The following is an 18,044-nucleotide window of genomic DNA, read 5'->3' on the forward strand; positions in this document are numbered from 1 at the left end:
AACTGTTGATCTCCCTGAGGTTTAAGTTTACAGTTCCACAGCTCTTTATCTGAAACTCTTGGGCTATGTGTTATGGAACTTAGAATTTTTTCCGAAATACGCTGCATATATTGTATATTATGACATGATACCTCCAAGAAAGACTTGGAGTCACATCCTATAAACAAACACATGAATATATCCCAGTGAAATGTATGACTATTTTTACTAACTAAAACAAATGAGAATCATAAATAGACTTACATTACTTCAGGTCAGATTTTGCTGCCGAATTAGTTTGGGCATCGAACTTTTGGTTTCAGAGACAAAACTGTGAAATTTTAGATTATATTATGGGGTTGTGGACCCATGTAACCCTCCTCTCCGTAATTCCTAAAAGCAAGCAATTGCATCAACCAGTCTCATGAGTAGCTGCGATTCTAGAAATCAAGAATCCGGGTCTGAAATTAGCCAGGCATGGTGGCAGGCACTTGTAATCCCAGCTACTGGGGAGGCTGAGGCAGAAGAATCGCTTGAACCCAGGAGGAAACTGCAGTGAGCTGAGATTGTGCTGCTGCACTCCAGCCTGGGCAACAGAGTGAGACTCTGTCTCAAAAAAAAAAAAAAAAAAAAAGAATCCAGATCTGGGCAGGACCGAATTGCTGACATGCCCCCGGTATAGCAGAGACATTTTGCCTACATGTTACACACCTGAGTAATAGTTGTCAGCAGCTGATGAAGAAGATGAATGTGCTCTTAATGTCCATCTTTGATTTCCAGTCATTTTGCTTCTGGGTCTTGGCTTCCTGAGGAAAGAAGTCTCCAGTAGGTGAATGCAGTGATATGGAGAATACTTTCTTCTGGCTGCGTGCAGTAACTCACACCTGTAATCCCAGCACATTGGGAGGCTGAGGTGGGCAGTGCACTTGAGGTTGGGAGTTCGAGACCAGCCTGGCCAACAATGGCAAAACCCCGTCTCTACTGAAAATACAAAAATTAGCTGGGTGTGGTGACAGACACCTGTCATCCCAGCTACTCGGTAGGCTGAGGCATGAGAATCGCTTGAACTCGGGAGGTAGAGGTTGCAGTGAGCCGAGATCGTGCCTCTGCACTCCAGCTGGGCAACACAGCGAGACTCTGTCTCAAAAAAAAAAAAAGTGTGAGAGAGAGAGTACTTTCTTCCTGTTTCCTCATAGGCCAGTTCTCTCTGGCATGTGAGTTTAACATCAGTCACCTCCTTCACACACAGCGGGTGCATTCGTAATAGGAGGTCCTTAGCTGGGAGTTTTTATGGCATATCAGTGGGGCGTGAAAACACCACATAGGAACTAATATATCTTTGCTGGCTGCTTTCTCTGGCTCCGCAGCAGACAGAAACCCTATGAATCATATCCAGGGGTCAGGTGCAGGCAACAGACAACTAATATCTCCCAAGTGAGTTGAAAAGGATCTTGTTACCCAGCATCCTAAGGAGGTTGTAGCCTTGGGAACCACAGGCAAGAATAATTAACTCAGCTCCTCGGTTAGTGCCTCTTCAGTTCGAGATGGAATTTATTTGCAGGCATGGCTCCTTAATATGCCAAACCCATGCTCAAGACATACTCCTTCTCCTGGAAGGTTAACGTGGCTCCTGTGGCTGTTCCATCCCTGAGGAAAAGTGAGGACCACGCTCTCCAAACAGGCCATGTGCTGGACTACTTCTGTTTCTGTCTCCTGGGATTCCAATCAGCAAGTGAGCAACGAAGCAACCCAGACAGTGTGGTTCATAGGATGGCTGGGTAAGTGGCTGTTTGTTTTTTCCTTACTGTGGATATGTATCAGTGAAGGAATCTGTAGAACATTCTTGATGGGAACATTTAGTCATATCAAGTCAATAAATTAATGTTTAGGCTGGGCGCAGTGGCTCACGCCTGTAATCCCAACACCTTGGGAGGCCAAGGCGGGCAGATCATCTGAGGTCAGGAGTTCAAGACCAGCCTGGCCAACATGGTAAAATCCCGTCTCTACTAAAAATACAAAAATTAGCTGGGTGTGGTGGTGCATACTTGTAGTCCCAGCTACTCTGGAGGCTGAGGCAAGAGAATTGCCTGAACCTGGGAGATGGAGGTTGCAGTGAGCTAAGAGTGCACCATTGCACTCCAGCCTGGGCAACAGAGTGAGACTCTGTCAAAAAAAATTAAAAAAAAAGAAAAATCATTATTTTATTTTTGACTTATTATTAATATAAATAATTATATCTTGGCCAGGCATAGTGTCTCATGCCTATAATCCCAGCACTTTGGGAGGCCAGGGCAGGCAGATCACTTGAGCCAAGAAGTTTAAGACCAGCCTGGGCAACACGGTGAAACCCTGTCTCTACAAAAAATATAAAAAATTAGCTGGGAGTGGTCAGCTTGCCTGCAGCCCTAGCTACCTGGGAGGCTGAGGTGGGAGGATCACCTCAGCCCAGGAGGTAGAGGCTGCAGTGAGCCATGATTGTACCACTGCACTCCAGCCTGGGTGATAGAGTGATGAGACCCTGTCTCAAAAAAAAAAAAAAAAAAAGAAAGAAAAAAGAAAGGAAAAGAAATCATATATTGGTGAGGAGACAATTCAACACATATTTTTTATTGAACACATAACTATGTGTCAGGGTACCAGATATAAGCTCTATCTACAAGGATTTTAGGAGCTGGAGTATGTGTATGGGGGGGATGTGTGAGTGTGTATAACAAAGACGACTCCTGGGGAAGAAGAGGAAGACAAGCCCCAGAGGTATACTGCATAGGCATAATACACAACAGGCTAGCAAAGAAGCAAACCATGGGTATGGTAGACAGAATCAGAGGATACATTGGGGACCATTTCTAGTGAGTGAGGTCAGGAGAGACTTCAATAATCTGAGTGAATTTAGACATGGGCCTTGAAAAGTGGACAAGGTTTGTTATTGTTGTTGTTGTTGTTGTTGTTTTTGAGATGGAGTCTCATTCTGTCGCCCAGGCTGGAGTGCAGTGGTGCGATCTCGGCTCACTGCAAGCTCCGCCTCCCAGGTTCATAACATTCTCCTGCCTCAGCTTCCCGAGTAGCTGGGACTACAGGCGCCCACCACCACGCCCAGCTACTTTTTTATATTTTTAGTAGAGACAGGGTTTCACCGTGTTAGTCTGGATGGTCTGGATCTCCTGACCTTGTGATCCACCCACCTTGGCCTCCCAAAGTGCTGGGATTACAGGCGTGAACCACTGCGGCCGGCCTAAATTTGTTTTAAAAGTACGCATAGGAAGGCTGGGGGCTGTGGCTTATGCCTGTAATCACAGCACTTTGGGAGGCCAAGACAGGCAGATCACGAGGTCAGGAGATCGAGACCATCCTGGCTAACACAGTGAAACCCCGTCTCTCCAAAAAAACAAAAAATTATCCAGGCCTGGTGGCACACGCCTGTAGTCCCAGCTACTTGGGAGGCTGAGGCAGGAGAATCGCTTGAATCTGGGAGGTGGAGGGTGCAGTGAGCCACTGCACTCCAGCCTGGGTGACAGAGCAAACTCGGTCTCAAAAAAAAAAAAAAAAAAGTACATGTGGGGGACAGGTGCAGTGTCTCAGCCTGTAATCAATCCCAGCACTTTGGGAGGCCGAGGTGGGCAGATCACTTGAGGTCAGGAGTTCAAGACCAGCCTGGCCAACATGGAGAAACCCCATCTCTACTAAAAATACAAAAATTCGCTGGGCGTGGTGGCGCACGTCTGTAGTCCCAGCTACTGGGAAGACTAAAGTGAGAGAACTGCTTGAGCCCAGAGGTCGAGGCTGTGGTGAGCGGTGATTTCACCACTTCAGTCTAGCCTGGGTGACAGAGAGAGACCCTGTCTCATATAAATAAATAAATAAAAGTTTATTTATTTATTACACATATTTATTACACATTATTACAAGACCTTGAACTAACAACATTAACATGCATTTGTTAAAGGAAAATAAATTAGCTCAGATGCTACTACTTTTCATAATACTTGCACGATTGATTTCAATCCCTGTTCATCTGAATGGAGAGTTGCAGGTATACTATGCAGCTATTCTACTTATATTCTGTTTTTTAATGTAACAGTATTATTTCTTGATGTCTCTACACATTTTATATCACTTTAATATTTAATAAAAACATCTACCATAAGTTCTAAAATGGTAAAAGGAAGAATAGTCATTAGTACTGTCACTACCCTGAATGAATACAAATACAGTTTGCACTAGGGCTTATTTTGCTCCTGTCCTTTGCCTGTGCATTTCATTTTTGCATCGTGGTAATCATACTGGGTGAATTTTGTATTCTGTAATTTCAACTGAATATTATATCATAAGTGTTATCTACAAGTTCCATGAGGACCAAACCTTCTCCACCTTTTTCACCATTTTACTTAGCATGGTATAGTAAAGCTGGCTCAATAAATATTTGCTGATTGAATAAATGTTGTTACATGCTCTTCCTGATTAACATATATATACGCATATAAAATTTTTTAGTGACTGCATTACTTTACTTCACTTTTTCCTAATTGTTGGATATTTCAGTTGCCATTTTTTTGCTTTTATGAATAATGTGTTGATGAAAAGATTTGTGCATATAGTTTTCTCTGCATTTGGACTGTTGTCTTTTTTTTTTTTTTTTTGAGATAGAGTCTCGTGCTGTCACTCAGGCTGCAATGCAGTGGCGCAATCTCGGCTCACTGCAACCTCCACCTCCCGGGTTCAAGCTATTCTCCTGCCTCAGCCTCCTGAGTAGCTAGAATTACAGGTGCCCACGACCATGCCCAGCTATTTTTGTATTTTTAGTAGAGAAGGGGTTTCACCACGTTGGCCAGGCTGGTCTCGAACTCCTGACCTCAGGTGGTCCTCCTGCCTCGGCCTCCCAAAGTGCTAGAATTACAGGCATGAGCCACCACGCCCAGCCTTGACTATTGTCTTAAGATAGGGTGAAATTACAGGATCAAATGATTTGGACAGTTTTGCAAGTCTTAATGCATTTTAAATTAAAATGCTTTTTAAAAAAGCTGGGACAGCCGGGTGCGGTGGCTCATGCATGTAATCTCAACTCAGGAGGCTGAGGCAGGAGAATTGCTTGAACCTGGGAGGCAGAGGTTGTGGTGAGCTGAGATCGCACCATTGCACTCCAGCCTGGGCAACAAGAGCAAAACTTCGTCTTAAAAACAAACAAAAAAAGCTGGGACAGTTTACAATGGGCAATAGCCATGTACCAGCTTTACCACACCTTCACCTGCCCTGGTTTTTTTGTTGTGTTTTTCAATTGTTGTTATTGATTTAAGTGAAAGAATTTTTTTTTTTTTTTTTTTTTTTTTTGAGACAGAATCTCGCTCTGTCGCGCAGGCTGGAGTGCAGTGGCGCGATCTCGGCTCACTGCAAGCTCCACCTCCCAGGTTCACGCCATTCTCCTGCCTCAGCCTCCCGAGTAGCTGGAACTATAGGTGCCGCTACCATGCCCGGCTAAGTTTTTGTATTTTAGCGTAGAGATGGGGTTTCACCATGTTAGCCAAGATGGTCTTAATCTCCTGACCTCATGATCTGCCCGCCTCGGCCTCCCAAAGTGCTGGGATTACAGGCGTGAGCCACCGCGCCTGGCCAAATGAAAGAATTTTTAATCAATTAGCCTACTTATATAACCACAGTTTACATCACAGGGATACTGTGCAAAATAAATACTCATTAAAATGTGAGCCCATTATTTTGGTCATGTCCCTATTATCTCTACTATTACCCTATGGATAATAAGCAAAGTTGCAATTCAGCTGTATCTCTAATTTCAATTATTAACCTATACGTATAAATACCAGTTGTATTATTACAGAACTATATTATTGTTCACAACTCTTTGAACATCACAATGAGTAAGTTTTTACATTACGCACTATCAGTAATATTACCTTCATTTTCTACGAAGGCATCCAATGAATATATCTATGTGTATGTCTATCTATATCTATATCTGTATAGCTGTGGCTTTCTCACTGGAAATTCATAGGTAATCCCAACTTCAGAGAAACTATGCTTTTCTATGTGAATTTAAAATTAGTTGTATTTGCCAGAGGCTTAAATAAAACTACAGTGATCTTTGGACTGTTAACAAATGGCTAACACAAAATATTTATTTATGAGTTGTTTGCTAAAGTCCAAATGCCATAAAGCAAACAGTATGCCACTTACTTGAACTGATATTTTCTTAGAAAAACTTTTTAAAGATGGCTTTAAAAGAGAAAAAAAAAGCTTGTTAAAAATGTCTTTTAAAGCCATTCTAGCCATGAATCTAGAGGTAACCACTGACTCTAAACTCCATGGAGATTTGTAAATTGAATGACTTACAACATCATGTAAAAGTAGAGTGGACTGTAAAGTGTGTTAAAGAGGACCAAAGTAATCTTTCACCCAGTGATTGCTGAGCATGGAGGAGGGACTGTCGTTGGCTATTCCTTTCTTCTCAACACCTGACTGGTAGTCACAGGTCGGGTGTTTACCTATTTGTGCCACTGCTCAGAGAGAAGGTGGAGCTTCCTGGGAGGAGGGACCCAGGTTTTCTCCAGGCTCAGGAGCAGCCCTGCCCTCAGGCCAGGCAGGTGTGGCTGGGGAGGGGTAAGGAGTGCCAAAAGAGCACTCAGCAGTCATGTGACCCTTGTGACCTTGGCCAGCCTGTTTCTGACAGGTACAGCTGCCCCTATTTAGTCTTCAGGAAGTACCAGAACACCCTAAAAGCAACCTCTCACTGGGTCCCCTTCAAGACTTTCTCCATCCCATCAGGATCCCTGCAAGTGTCAGCCAGTGGTAACTGGCAGATCTTCTAGTCCACCCCATTATGTTTATTTTACTGTATTTGGCTTTTAATTAAATTCAAAAGAGTACATTATTAAAAAGTACAGGTGTGGGCTGGGTGTGGTGGCTCAGGTCTGTAATCCCAGCACTTTGGGAGGCAGAGGTGGATGGATCACTTAAGCCCAGGAGTTGGAGACCACCCTGGCCAACATAGCAAGAACCTGTCTCCATTAAAAATAAATAAATAGCCAGGCGTGGTGGCTCACACCTATAATCCCAGCACTTTGGGGGGCTGAGGCAGGCGGATCACCTGAGGTGGGGAGTTCAAGACCAGCCTAACCAATATAGAGAAACCCCGTCTCTACTAAAAATACAAAATTAGCCAGGCATGGTGGTGCATGCCTGTAATCCCAGCTACTCGGGAGGCTGAGACAGGAGAATTGCTTGAACCTGGGAGGCAGTGGTTGTGGTGAACCAAGATTGCACCATTGCACTCCAGCCTGGGCAACAAGAGTGAAACTCCATCTCAACAAACAAATAAATAAATAAATAAAGTACAGGTTTATCTTCACCACTGTTCCCTTACTCCCCTAAATAACGTCTCTCACCTTTCCAGTTAACCACTGTTAACCAAGATGCTACTCCTCTTTCCAGCCTTTTTTCTACTTATTAGCATATATGTGTATTTACTAAATAAACAGGTCAAACTATATGTATTGTTTTGCAAATTGCCTTTTTCCTTAACCATGTGTCTTGAAGAACTTTGCATATTGGCCCATATGGACTAGCTTACCATTTTTAACTAATGGAGAGCATTCTTTAGAGTTGGCTGGCGGAAATACACTAAAAAGTTGTGACCCCCAAATCAGGAAAAGCCACTAAAGACAACTAAAATTCATTTCAATTCAATCCCCCTCCCCAAGTCTTTTTTTTTTTTTTTTTTTTTTAAGACAGAGTCTCCTTCTGTTGCCCAGGCTGGAGTGCAGTGGTGCAATCTCAGCTCACTACAAGCTCCGCCTCCCGGGTTCATGCCGTTCTCCTGCCTCAGCCTCCTGAGTAGCTGGGACTACAGGCGTCCGCCACCCCGCCCGGCTAATTTTTGTATTTTGTTTTTAGTAGAGACGGGGTTTCACCTTGTTAGCCAGGATGGTCTCGATCTCCTAACCTCGTGATCCGCCCGCCTCGGCCTCCCAAAGTGCTGGGATTACAGGCGTGAGCCACCGCACTCGGCCTTTTTTTTTTAACATCTGAAAACATATAGACTTTAATTACATTTTGTTGAAAATTCATGAGCCGGGCACAGTGGCTCACACCTGTAATCCCAGCACTTTGGGAGGCCGAGGCAGGCGGATCATGAGGTCAGGAGATCGAGACCATCCTGGCTAATACAGTGAAACCCCGTCTCTACTAAAAATACAAAAAATTAGCCAGGCGCCTGTAGTCCCAGCTACTCGGGAGGCTGAGTCAGGAGAATGGTGTGAACCTGGGAGGCGGAGCTTGCAGTGAGCTGAGATTGCACCACTGCACTCCAGCCTGGGTGACAGACCAAGACTCCATCTCAAAGAAAAAAAAAAAAAGAAAATTCATTCAACTTTGGTGCTTATCCAAGGACTTATAATGTAAATTTCTGACATAAATCATAACCCTCAGTACATAATGTATTTTCAAAGGAAACAAGTCATCTTAAAGTAATATTTTTCTATATGCTAATTGATACATTTTTATAGTAAATTGAAAATTATGAGTAAACTGAAAGTATGCTTAACAACAAAATAAATACAGCATATATGGTTAGCACATACATTTCTTAGTGTAAAGGCAGCAGTGAATTTGTACCTTACAACAAATCTGTAACTCCAGTAGCTTTTTTTCTGGAATTTATATGGTGTCTCACCATGTTCCACAATGCTAGAAAAGTCTTTTTTGGCATCAATCTATGCAAAAATTTCTGACATTTTCCCCAAATGACATGTAACTTTTTTTTAACTTTTCCAGAAAAATATGGAAACTTTATCAACCAATTCTTAACTGAACAAAAAGTTAGAGTACTACCAAATGCTCTTTTAATTTTGCTCTAACAGATGTTTTAAAAGTTCAGACATCGCTGATGTTTTTAAGGATAACTGCATAAAACACACTAGATGATTGCTAAGGATGAATCTTAGTATCTGACTCATTGAGACATCCTTAGTATCCAGAATAAAATCAGTAGAAATAAAAGTAATATAATTTTCAAAGAATTCATACATACTGGAAGTCTTAGAAAAACCAGCTTCTAAATGCAAGGACTAGGAGATTTGCCCATCGTACTATTAATAGTTACACACATTTCTCCTCATGAAGTAACTGAAGATTTCTGGCTTGTTTGTGGAACTTTAGTTTGTAGGAAAGCATATTCATAGGGCCAAATCTTGTTGGTTTCTGTTCCAGAGAATGTTTCCAACACCCCTTTTTCTGGTAATATTCCAGGACTGGCTTTGTTTGGGTTTCATGAGCCTTTAGTCTCTTGATAACCGTCTCTGGTTTATCATCCTCACGCTGAATGAGAGGCTCCCCAGTTAGATCATCAATGCCCACAGTTTTGGGAGGGTTGAATTCAATGCCGTAGACTTGGCCACTGGTGGGATGAATCCCCAAATTTTTATATAGAAAAAATTTCAGCCGGACGCGGTGGCTCACGCCTGTAATCCCAGCACTTTGGGAGGCTGAGATGGGCGGACCACCTGAGGTCGGGAGTTCGAGACCAGCCTTACCAACATGGAGAAACCCTGTCTCTACTAAAAATAAAAAATTAGCTGCCATTGTGGCACATGCCTGTAATTCCAGCTACTCGGGAGGTTGAGGCAGGAGAATTGTCTGAACCCAGGAGGCGGAGGTTGCAGTGAGCAGAGATCGCACCATTGCACTCCAGCCTGGGCAACAAGAGCAAAACTCTGTCTCCAAAAAAAAAAAAAGGGGAAAAAAAAAAAGGAAAAAATTTCAAACATACCAAATAGTGGAAAGACGAATAAATGCCCATATACTTTCCACTAGGTTGTTACCACATTCATTGACTGCCATTAATATCTGATAGGGTTTTGTGGTTTTAACATGAGAAGTATATGAAAAGAAGCAGAACTCATCAAGTCTCAAAGTCTTAAGAATTAGAAAGAAAAGGCGCGGTGGCTCATGCCTGTAATCCCAGCACTTTGGGAGGCCGAGATGGGCGGATCACCTGAAGTCAGGAGTTCAAGACCAGCCTGACTAACATGGAAAAACCCCCGTCTGTACTCAAAATACAAAATTAGCTGGGTGTGGTGGCGCATGCCTATAATCCCAGCTATTTGGGAGGCTAAAGCGGGAGAATTGCTTGAACCCAGGAGGCGGAAGTTGCAGTTAGCTGCGATTGCACCATTGCACTCGAGCCTGGGCAACAAGAGCACAACTCTTGTCTGAAAGAAAGAAAGAAAGAGAGAGAGAGAGGGAGGGAGAGAGGAAGGAAAGACATTATCAAATCATAAGAGCCAAAGGAATGTAAAATCCACTTAATCGACCTGGGTGGAAGGTACAAATTTCTATGGGTAGAAACCAAATTAGTAATCCTGGGAGGTGGGCTATACGGTTACCCCTTTTTGAAATTATGAAGTGATTTAAGTACAAACAGGGTTTGGTGAGTTCCAGCCAGATGTACTTGCTGGTAGCTGTGCAACTTCAAACATACTTAGAATGCAAAATCCACAAATTACTGGAATGATACATATATTTCCTTAGTGAGTGAAAAGACTCACTCCTATGGTATACAAAATCTAATCTTGCCGTCATCTGAAATCTTTTCTTTAAAGTTCACTAAGAAAGTAGTTGTCTGGCCAAGAGTGGTGGCTCACGCCTGTAATCCCAGCACTTTGGGAGACTTAGGTGGGTGGATCACCTGAGGTCAGGAGTTCGGGACCAGCTTGGTCAACATGGTGAAATCCTGTCTCTACTAAAAATAAAAAAATTAGCTGGGTGTGGTGGTGCATATCTGCAATCCCAGCTACTCGTGAGGCTGAGGCAGGAGAATTGCCTGAACACGGGAGGCAGGGGTTGCAGTGAGCCAGGATGGCATCACTGCACTTAGCCTGGATGACACAGTGAGTGAGATTCCATCTCAAAAATAAAATCAAAATAAAATAAAATAAAATTGAAGGTAATCATCCACCTAGGAGGTGGGCATCTTTTTATCCAAAGGAAAATTTATATATTTATTTATAAATACATAAAAATAAAATAAATAAATAAATAAAAATAAATTTTCCGTGTCGGGCATGGTGGCTTACACCTGTAATCCTAGCACTTTGGGAGGCTGAGGCGGGCAGATCACAAGGTCAGGAGTTCAAGACCATCCTGGCCAACATAGTGAAACCCCGTCTCTATTAAAAATACAAAAATTAGCTGGGCATGGTGGCCCATGCCTGTAGTCCCAGCTACTTGGGAGGCTGAGGCAGGAGAATCACTTGAACCTGGGAGTTGGAGGTTGCAGTGAGCTGAGATTGTGCCACTGCACTCCAGCTTGGGCAACAGAGTAACACTTTATCTCAATAAATAAATAAATAAATAAATAAATAAATAAATAAATAAAAAAGAAATACAGCTATATCCAACAACCAGAATAAATCTTGGAAATATAATTGCAGTGAAAAGAGCTGGTTGCAGAAGACTACATAGAGTGTGATTCCATTTTTATAAAGAAGCTCAAAACCAAGCTAATCCAAACAACATATTGTTTAGGAAGACATACATGTTTGTTAAAACTGTTTTTTTTTTTAAATGAATGCATAATTTAGGATGGTGATTACCTCGAAATGGATGGAGAAGATGGGTTTAGGATTTGGAAGGCACATGGTAGCTTTAAAAGCAATGGCAATGCTTTATGCATAAATTGTTTGGTGGGTTCATGTATTCATTTTATTATATACTCCTAAGCTTACAGAGATGTTACTTATTTTATATATATCAAATATTGTATAATAAAATGTAAGTGAAAAAATGCTACTTTTATAAAATAGAATAATCAAGCAAACATGTTAAGTTAAAACCTAGAGAAAGGGTTTTAGACTTGTAACTTTAACTAATTGGATACTCATTTTGGAACCAAAGCAAACATCTGAATAGTCCATACAGAAAAACATTTAACACATCATATAGCGTACCATTGTTTATCCTGCCATTCTTTTGGTGGCTAAAAATGTAATTTTAATTTTTGCTATTTCAGATACACAGGAATAAGCATTTTTGAACTTCTTTCCTTCTTTTTTTTTTTTTTTTTGAGACAGAGTTTCACTCTTGTTGCCCAGGCTGGAGTGCAATGGCATGATCTCAGCTCACTGCAACCTCCACCTCCAGAGTTCAAGCGATTCTCCTGCCTCAGCCTCCCGAGTAGGTGGGATTACAGGCACCTGCCACCATGCCTGGCTAATTTTATTATTATTATTTTTTTTTTAGTAGAGATGGGGTTTCATCATGTTGGTCAGGCTGGTAGCAAACTCCTGACCTCAGGTGATCCACCCGCCTAGGCCTCCCAAAGTGCTGGGATTACAGGCGTGAGCCACCCTGCCCAGCCTATCTTTTTCAATACTTGTGTGAGTATTGTTTTTTGAGATAGATGCTTAAGAACGGAGTGCTGAGTCAAAGGGTGAGGAGACTGAAGTGAGACTCGGAGAAGTTAAATGCATAACTCACATCACACAGGCAGCAGGTGGCAAAGCCAACAGGGCTCCTTTTGGGGCTCCGCATCACCCCCATTACAAAGAAAACGATGGTCCTGGCCGGGCGCGGTGGCTCACGCCTGTAATCTCAGCACTTTGGGAAGCTGAGACGGGCGGATCACAAGGTCAGGAGATCGAGACCATCCTGGCTAACACGGTGAAACCCCGTCTCTACTAAAAATACAAAAAAATTAGCTGGGTATGGTGGCGGGCACCTGTAGTCCCAGCTACTCGGGAGGCTGAGGCAGAAGAATGGCGTGAACCTGGGAGGCGGAGCTTGCAGTGAGCCGAGGATCGCGCCACTGCACTCCAGCCTGGGCGACAGAGCGTGAGTCCGTCTAAAAAAAAAAAAGAGAAAACACTGGTCCTGCCCAGCACGGTGGTGCCTGTAGTCCCAGCCACTCAGGATGCTGAGGTGGGAGGATCATTTGATCCCTGGAGTTCAAGACCAGCCTGGGCAACACAGCAAGACCCCATTTCTAAGGAAAAGAAAATGAAAACATTGGTCCTGTCAAAACGAGTGCTCCACTTTCCACTTTGATTTGACTCTTTCCCATTCTTGTTTGCCCAGACTGCAGGTGAAGCTCAGTATTGATTTCAGGACCTCAGGACACAGAACACAAGAGCTCCCTGTCACGAGAGGCACAGAATAGAGCTTTGTCTCTTAAAAAGGCTTGATTGCTTCTACGTGACTGTCTTGCTGCCAGTGGCAGGGAGGGAGGCTTTGCTGAGCACCAAGTCAGAACTCAGAGTTCCTGCGCCATTTTTCATAGTACTGCCCTTGTAACCCAAGGAGGCGTCCCATTTTATTTCCCTGGGCAGATTTTGCAATGCTCAGTCGTCAAAATGGAAATGTTTATTAGCTACGGAAAATGCTGTTTTGCTGATTACAGAAAAATACAGACAAAGAAATACATACAACATGGACCTACAATGACAAGAAAAACAAAGATGTCAGTTACCACCTATGCTTGCCAGAGTCCCTGTCTTCCTATCTGAACACATTCCAGAACAATCCAATTCTTCTTTGAAATGTTCATTTTATTTCAGATACAGAAAGAAATTAAACAAGATTGGGTGTGGTGGCTCACGCCTGTAATCCCAGCTCTTTTGAAGGCTGAGGCAGGCCGATCACTTGAAGTCAGAAGTTCCAGACCAGCCTGGCCAACATGGCGAAACCCCCATCTCTACTAAAAATACAAAAATTAGCTGGGCATGGTGGCAGGTACCTGTAATCCCAGCTACTCGAGAGGCTGAGGCAGGAGAATCACTTGAACTTGGGAGGCGGAGGTTGCAGTGAACTGAGATCTCACCACTGCACTCCAGCCTGGGAAACAGAGGGAGACTCCTAAAAAAAAAAAAAAAAAAAAAAAAAAAAAAAAAAAAAAAAAGCCAGGCGTGGTGGTGGCTCATGCCTGTAATCCCAGCACTTTGGGAGGCTAACGCGGGCAGATCTCGAGGTCAGGAGAGATCGAGAGCATCCTGGCTAATGCGGTGAAACCACGTCGCTACTAAAAATACAAAAAAATTTGCCCGGCAAGGTGACAAGCGCCTGTAGTTCCAGCTACTCGGGAGGCTTAGGCAGGAGAATGGCGTGAATCTGGGAGGCGGAGCTTGCAGCAAGCCAAGATAGCATCATTGCACTCCAGCCTCGGCGACAGAATGAGACTCCGTCTCAAAAGAAAAAAAAAAAAAAAAGCCAGGTGCAGTGGCTCACACCTATAATCCCAGCACTTTGGGGAGGGTGAGGCGGGTGAATCACCTGAGGTCAGGAGTTCAAGACCAGCCTGACCAACATGGCGAAAACCCGTCTCTACTAAAAATACAAAAATTAGCTGGGCGTGGTGGCCAGCGCCTGTAATTCCAGCCACTCGGGAGGCTGAGGCAGGATAATCTCTTGAAACTGGGAGGTGGAGGTTGCAGTGAGCCGAGATCGTGCCATTGCGCTCCAGCCTGGGTGGCAGAGTGAGACTCCGTCTCAAAAAAAAAAAAAAAAGAAAAATTAAATTAATATGCCACTCAGACACATGTAGTAGCAACATCAACTCTATATACTAAATCAGTGGTATGTGAATAAAACATGCCATTAAATAATTTTCCTAAAATTTTTACCAATTTAGAGAATATAGAATTTCTTCAAATATCTCATAATTTTTCCTAGAGTTTTTTTTTTTTAACCCAAGACCCAAATAAGATTTACACATTGTATTTCGCTGATCTCTCTTAAGTATTTTAGTCTGTAGGTTTCTCCTCCATCTTTTTTTTTGAGACGGCGTTTCACTTTTGTTGTTCAGGATGGAGTGCAGTGGCACGATCTCGGCTCACCACAACCTCTGCCTCTCCTGCCTCAGCCTCCAGAGTAGCTGGGATTACAGGCATGTGTCACCACGCCTGACTAATTTTGTATTTTTAGCAGAGATGTGGTTTCTCCATGTTGGTCAGGCTCGTCTCTAATTCCTGACCTCAGATGATCCACCCACCTTGGCCTCACAAAGTGCTGGGATTACAGGTGTGAGCCACCACGCCCAGCCTCCTCTATCTTTTTTAATGCCTTGCTGCATGTTGAGGAAACTGGGCGATTTGTCTTTTTTCTTTTTTCTTTTTTTTTTTTTTTTTGAGACTGGGTCTCACTCTTTCATCCAGGCTGGAGTGCAGTGGCACGATCACAACTCATTGCAGCTTCAACCTTGCCAGGCTCAAGTGATCCTCCCACCTCATCTTCCCAAGCTGCTGGGACCACAGCATGCACTACCACATCTGGCCAATTTTTTTTTTTTTTTTTTGAGACAGGGTCTCACTATTTTGCCCAGGCTTATCTTGAACTCCTGTGCTCACGTGATCCTCCTGCCTCAGCCTCCCAAAGTGCTGGGATTATAGGCAGGGGCTATCACACCCAGCCTGAGTGATTTTTCTTTTAGAGTTTTTTACATCCTGGACTTCATTTATTGTACCTAGCAGTAGTGTAGTGTTGTTTAACACATTCCTCTATTTCAAGAGTTTTTCTAAACAGTTAATTGGATCTAGATGCTGGGTCAGACACTAGTTTGCTCTTTTTGGCAAGAATATGTCATTTGTGGTTGTATATTTCTATCAGATGGTACATAATGCCTGGTGATCTCCTTTTCTGTGATGTGAGTGGCTATTCAATGACCACTGCCTGGATCTGTTATTTTATTAGAGTTTTACAAAATGCTGGTAATTCAAATGTCATTCCTTATTTATTGACTGACATAATTCCCTCATCAAGTCTTCAGTTAGTTACTCTGAGATACAAGTGGTACATACACATCTTAGCTTGGGTCTTCCAGGAAGCAGAGCCTAGAGACAAAGGCTTGACTGGAGAATGTGGTGATCCTAGGGAAAGAAGTGAGGGATGGGGAAGCAGGAGAGACAATTCAAGGGAGCCTCACTGAATAGGCTGCTGCTTCAGGTTCCTGAATGGTTGGCTGTGTGTGACCATATGAGTTGTATAGAATGAGTCTCGGGCTCCTTCATCTTGCGGGGAAAAGGGAGGAAGTTTTATCAGTTCCTGTCCCCCACTCGTTAAAGTTTAGACCATGAAACATTAATTCACCCACACTTCAGGGTGCTGGGTTCATGGGCACCCTGATAGCTTCCATAGATCCCCACACTGTCATTAAGAGAGAACCCCTGGAATGGGAGGTAAGAGGTAAGGATTTTTTTTGTTTTGTTTTTTGAGTTGGAGTCTTGCTCTTGTCACCCAGGCTGGAGTGCAATGACACGATCTCGGCTCACTGCAACCTCTGCCTCCCGGGTTCAAGCGATTCTCCTGCCTCAGCCTCCTTAGTAGCTGGGATTACAGGCACCCACCAGCCTAGGCCTCCCAAAGTGCTGGAGTTACAGGCATGAGCCACTGTGTCTGGCCAAATGGTAAGGTTTTTTGTTTTTTGGTTTTTTTTTTGAGACGGAGTCTCGCTCTGTCGCCCAGGCTGGAGTGCAATGGTGTGATCTCAGCTCACTGCAACCTCCGCCTCCCGGGTTCAAGCAATTCTCCTGCCTCAGCCTGCCAAGGAGCTGGGACTAACAGGCGCCCGCCACCACGCCCAGCTAATTTTTGTATTTTTAGTGGAGACGGGGTTTCACCATGTTGGCCAGGGTGGTCTCGATCTCCTGACCTCGTGATCTGCCCGCCTCGGCCTCCCAAAGTGGTGGGATTACAGGCATGAGCCACCGCACCCAGCCAACCAAGTGGTAAGGTTTTTAAGGGTTGTCCCTGCATGAAGCTGGTCAGAGCCCCCCTGGAACTTGCTGCTGCAGTAGTGGCTGGAATAAGATAGGTAAGGCCAAGAAGATCTGAAATGGTACATAAGAAATGTTAGATCCAGAAAAGGCAGGCAAAATGTGCAATTCTTTTCCTTTATTTACCATTTGCCAGCTTTCAAAATAATGAATTAGTTCTATTGTATTTCCAAAGTTGAGCAATTAAGATTTTTTAAAAAGTATCATTATGACTCATGGATATACAAATATTTGATATGTCTCAATTTATTGCTGTGATTTTTCTTATTGATGCTCAAATTTATTCCACTTTGGCCAGCAGGAGTTTCTACAAATTGGTTCCAGATGACATTTCAAATAAATTTGTTTCTGAGCGTTTCCTTGCTTTCTGAATTGGCAAGATATTCCAGGCTTATTTGGCATTCATCTTACTCTAGACCTATTATCAACCATGTCTCCAAGGATAAGTAGATCCTTTTAAGGGAAAATGGTATTTTGAAAGCATAGTGTGGGATCTGAGGATACCTATTCCTGTCAGGTTGGTTATTGTTTGTTTTCAGTGAGTAGATCTTGGACTTTATTAATTTTATTTATTTATTTTAAGAAAAGTACATCATGAGTTATAAGTAATAATTCCAACTCAAATTTTAATATTGCTCAACTTCTTTGATTTTATATTTATCTTTTACACTGAAAAGTCTTGGCTGGGCATGGTGGCTCAAGCCTGTAATCCCAGCACTTTGGGAGGCCGAGGCGGGCGGATCACGGGGTCAGGAGATCAAGACCACCTGGCCAACTGGTGAAACCTCGTCTCCACTAAAAATATAAAAATTAGCCAGGCGTGGTGGCGGGCACTTGTAGTCCCAGCTACTTGGGAGGCTGAGGCAGGAGAATGGGGTGAACCCGGGAGGCGGAGCTTGCAGTGAACCAAGATCATGCCACTGTACTCCAGCCTGGGCGACCGAGCGAGACTCCGTCTCAAAAACAGAAAAAAAAAAAAAGAAAAAAGAAAAATATTGATATCTAAGGATATTAACATAATTACTGCTAACATTATGATTATTCAAAAAGGTTATAGTTTTTTTTCTTAAAGTTCTCTTTGTCCTTAGTTATATCCCCAAAGGCTATAGAGTCAAATAATTGTGGATTTTCTTGCTCAGTCATCCAGGCTGAAGTGGAGTTCAGTGGTGCGATCTCGGCTTACTGCAACCTCCACCTCCTGGGCTCAAGCAATTCTCGTGCCTCAGCCTCCACACCTGGCTAATTTTTGTATTTTTACTTTATTTATTTAGAGATGGAGTCTGGCTCTGTCGCCCG

General features: G+C 43.3%; 1 protein-coding gene across 3 annotated transcripts in view; it reads left to right on the top strand.

The window, feature by feature from the left end:
- The first annotated feature begins 1,602 nt into the window (after nt 1-1,602).
- TJP2 (tight junction protein 2) overlaps nt 1,603-18,044 on the top strand; it is a 153,968-nt gene continuing 137,526 nt past the window's right edge. For 2 of the 3 annotated variants that reach the window (XM_008978408.6, XM_008978412.5), the window contains exon 1: nt 1,642-1,757. In XM_008978408.6, coding sequence (XP_008976656.1) covers nt 1,750-1,757 — 8 coding nt within the window. In that variant the 5' untranslated portion in view covers nt 1,642-1,749. Of the gene's footprint in view, nt 1,758-18,044 lie in introns of all 3 variants that reach the window. The other variant, XM_008978406.5, reaches the window with a different exon arrangement.

Source organism: Pan paniscus, chromosome 11, assembly GCF_029289425.2.
Source record: "Pan paniscus chromosome 11, NHGRI_mPanPan1-v2.0_pri, whole genome shotgun sequence".
Lineage (NCBI taxonomy): Eukaryota > Metazoa > Chordata > Mammalia > Primates > Hominidae > Pan > Pan paniscus.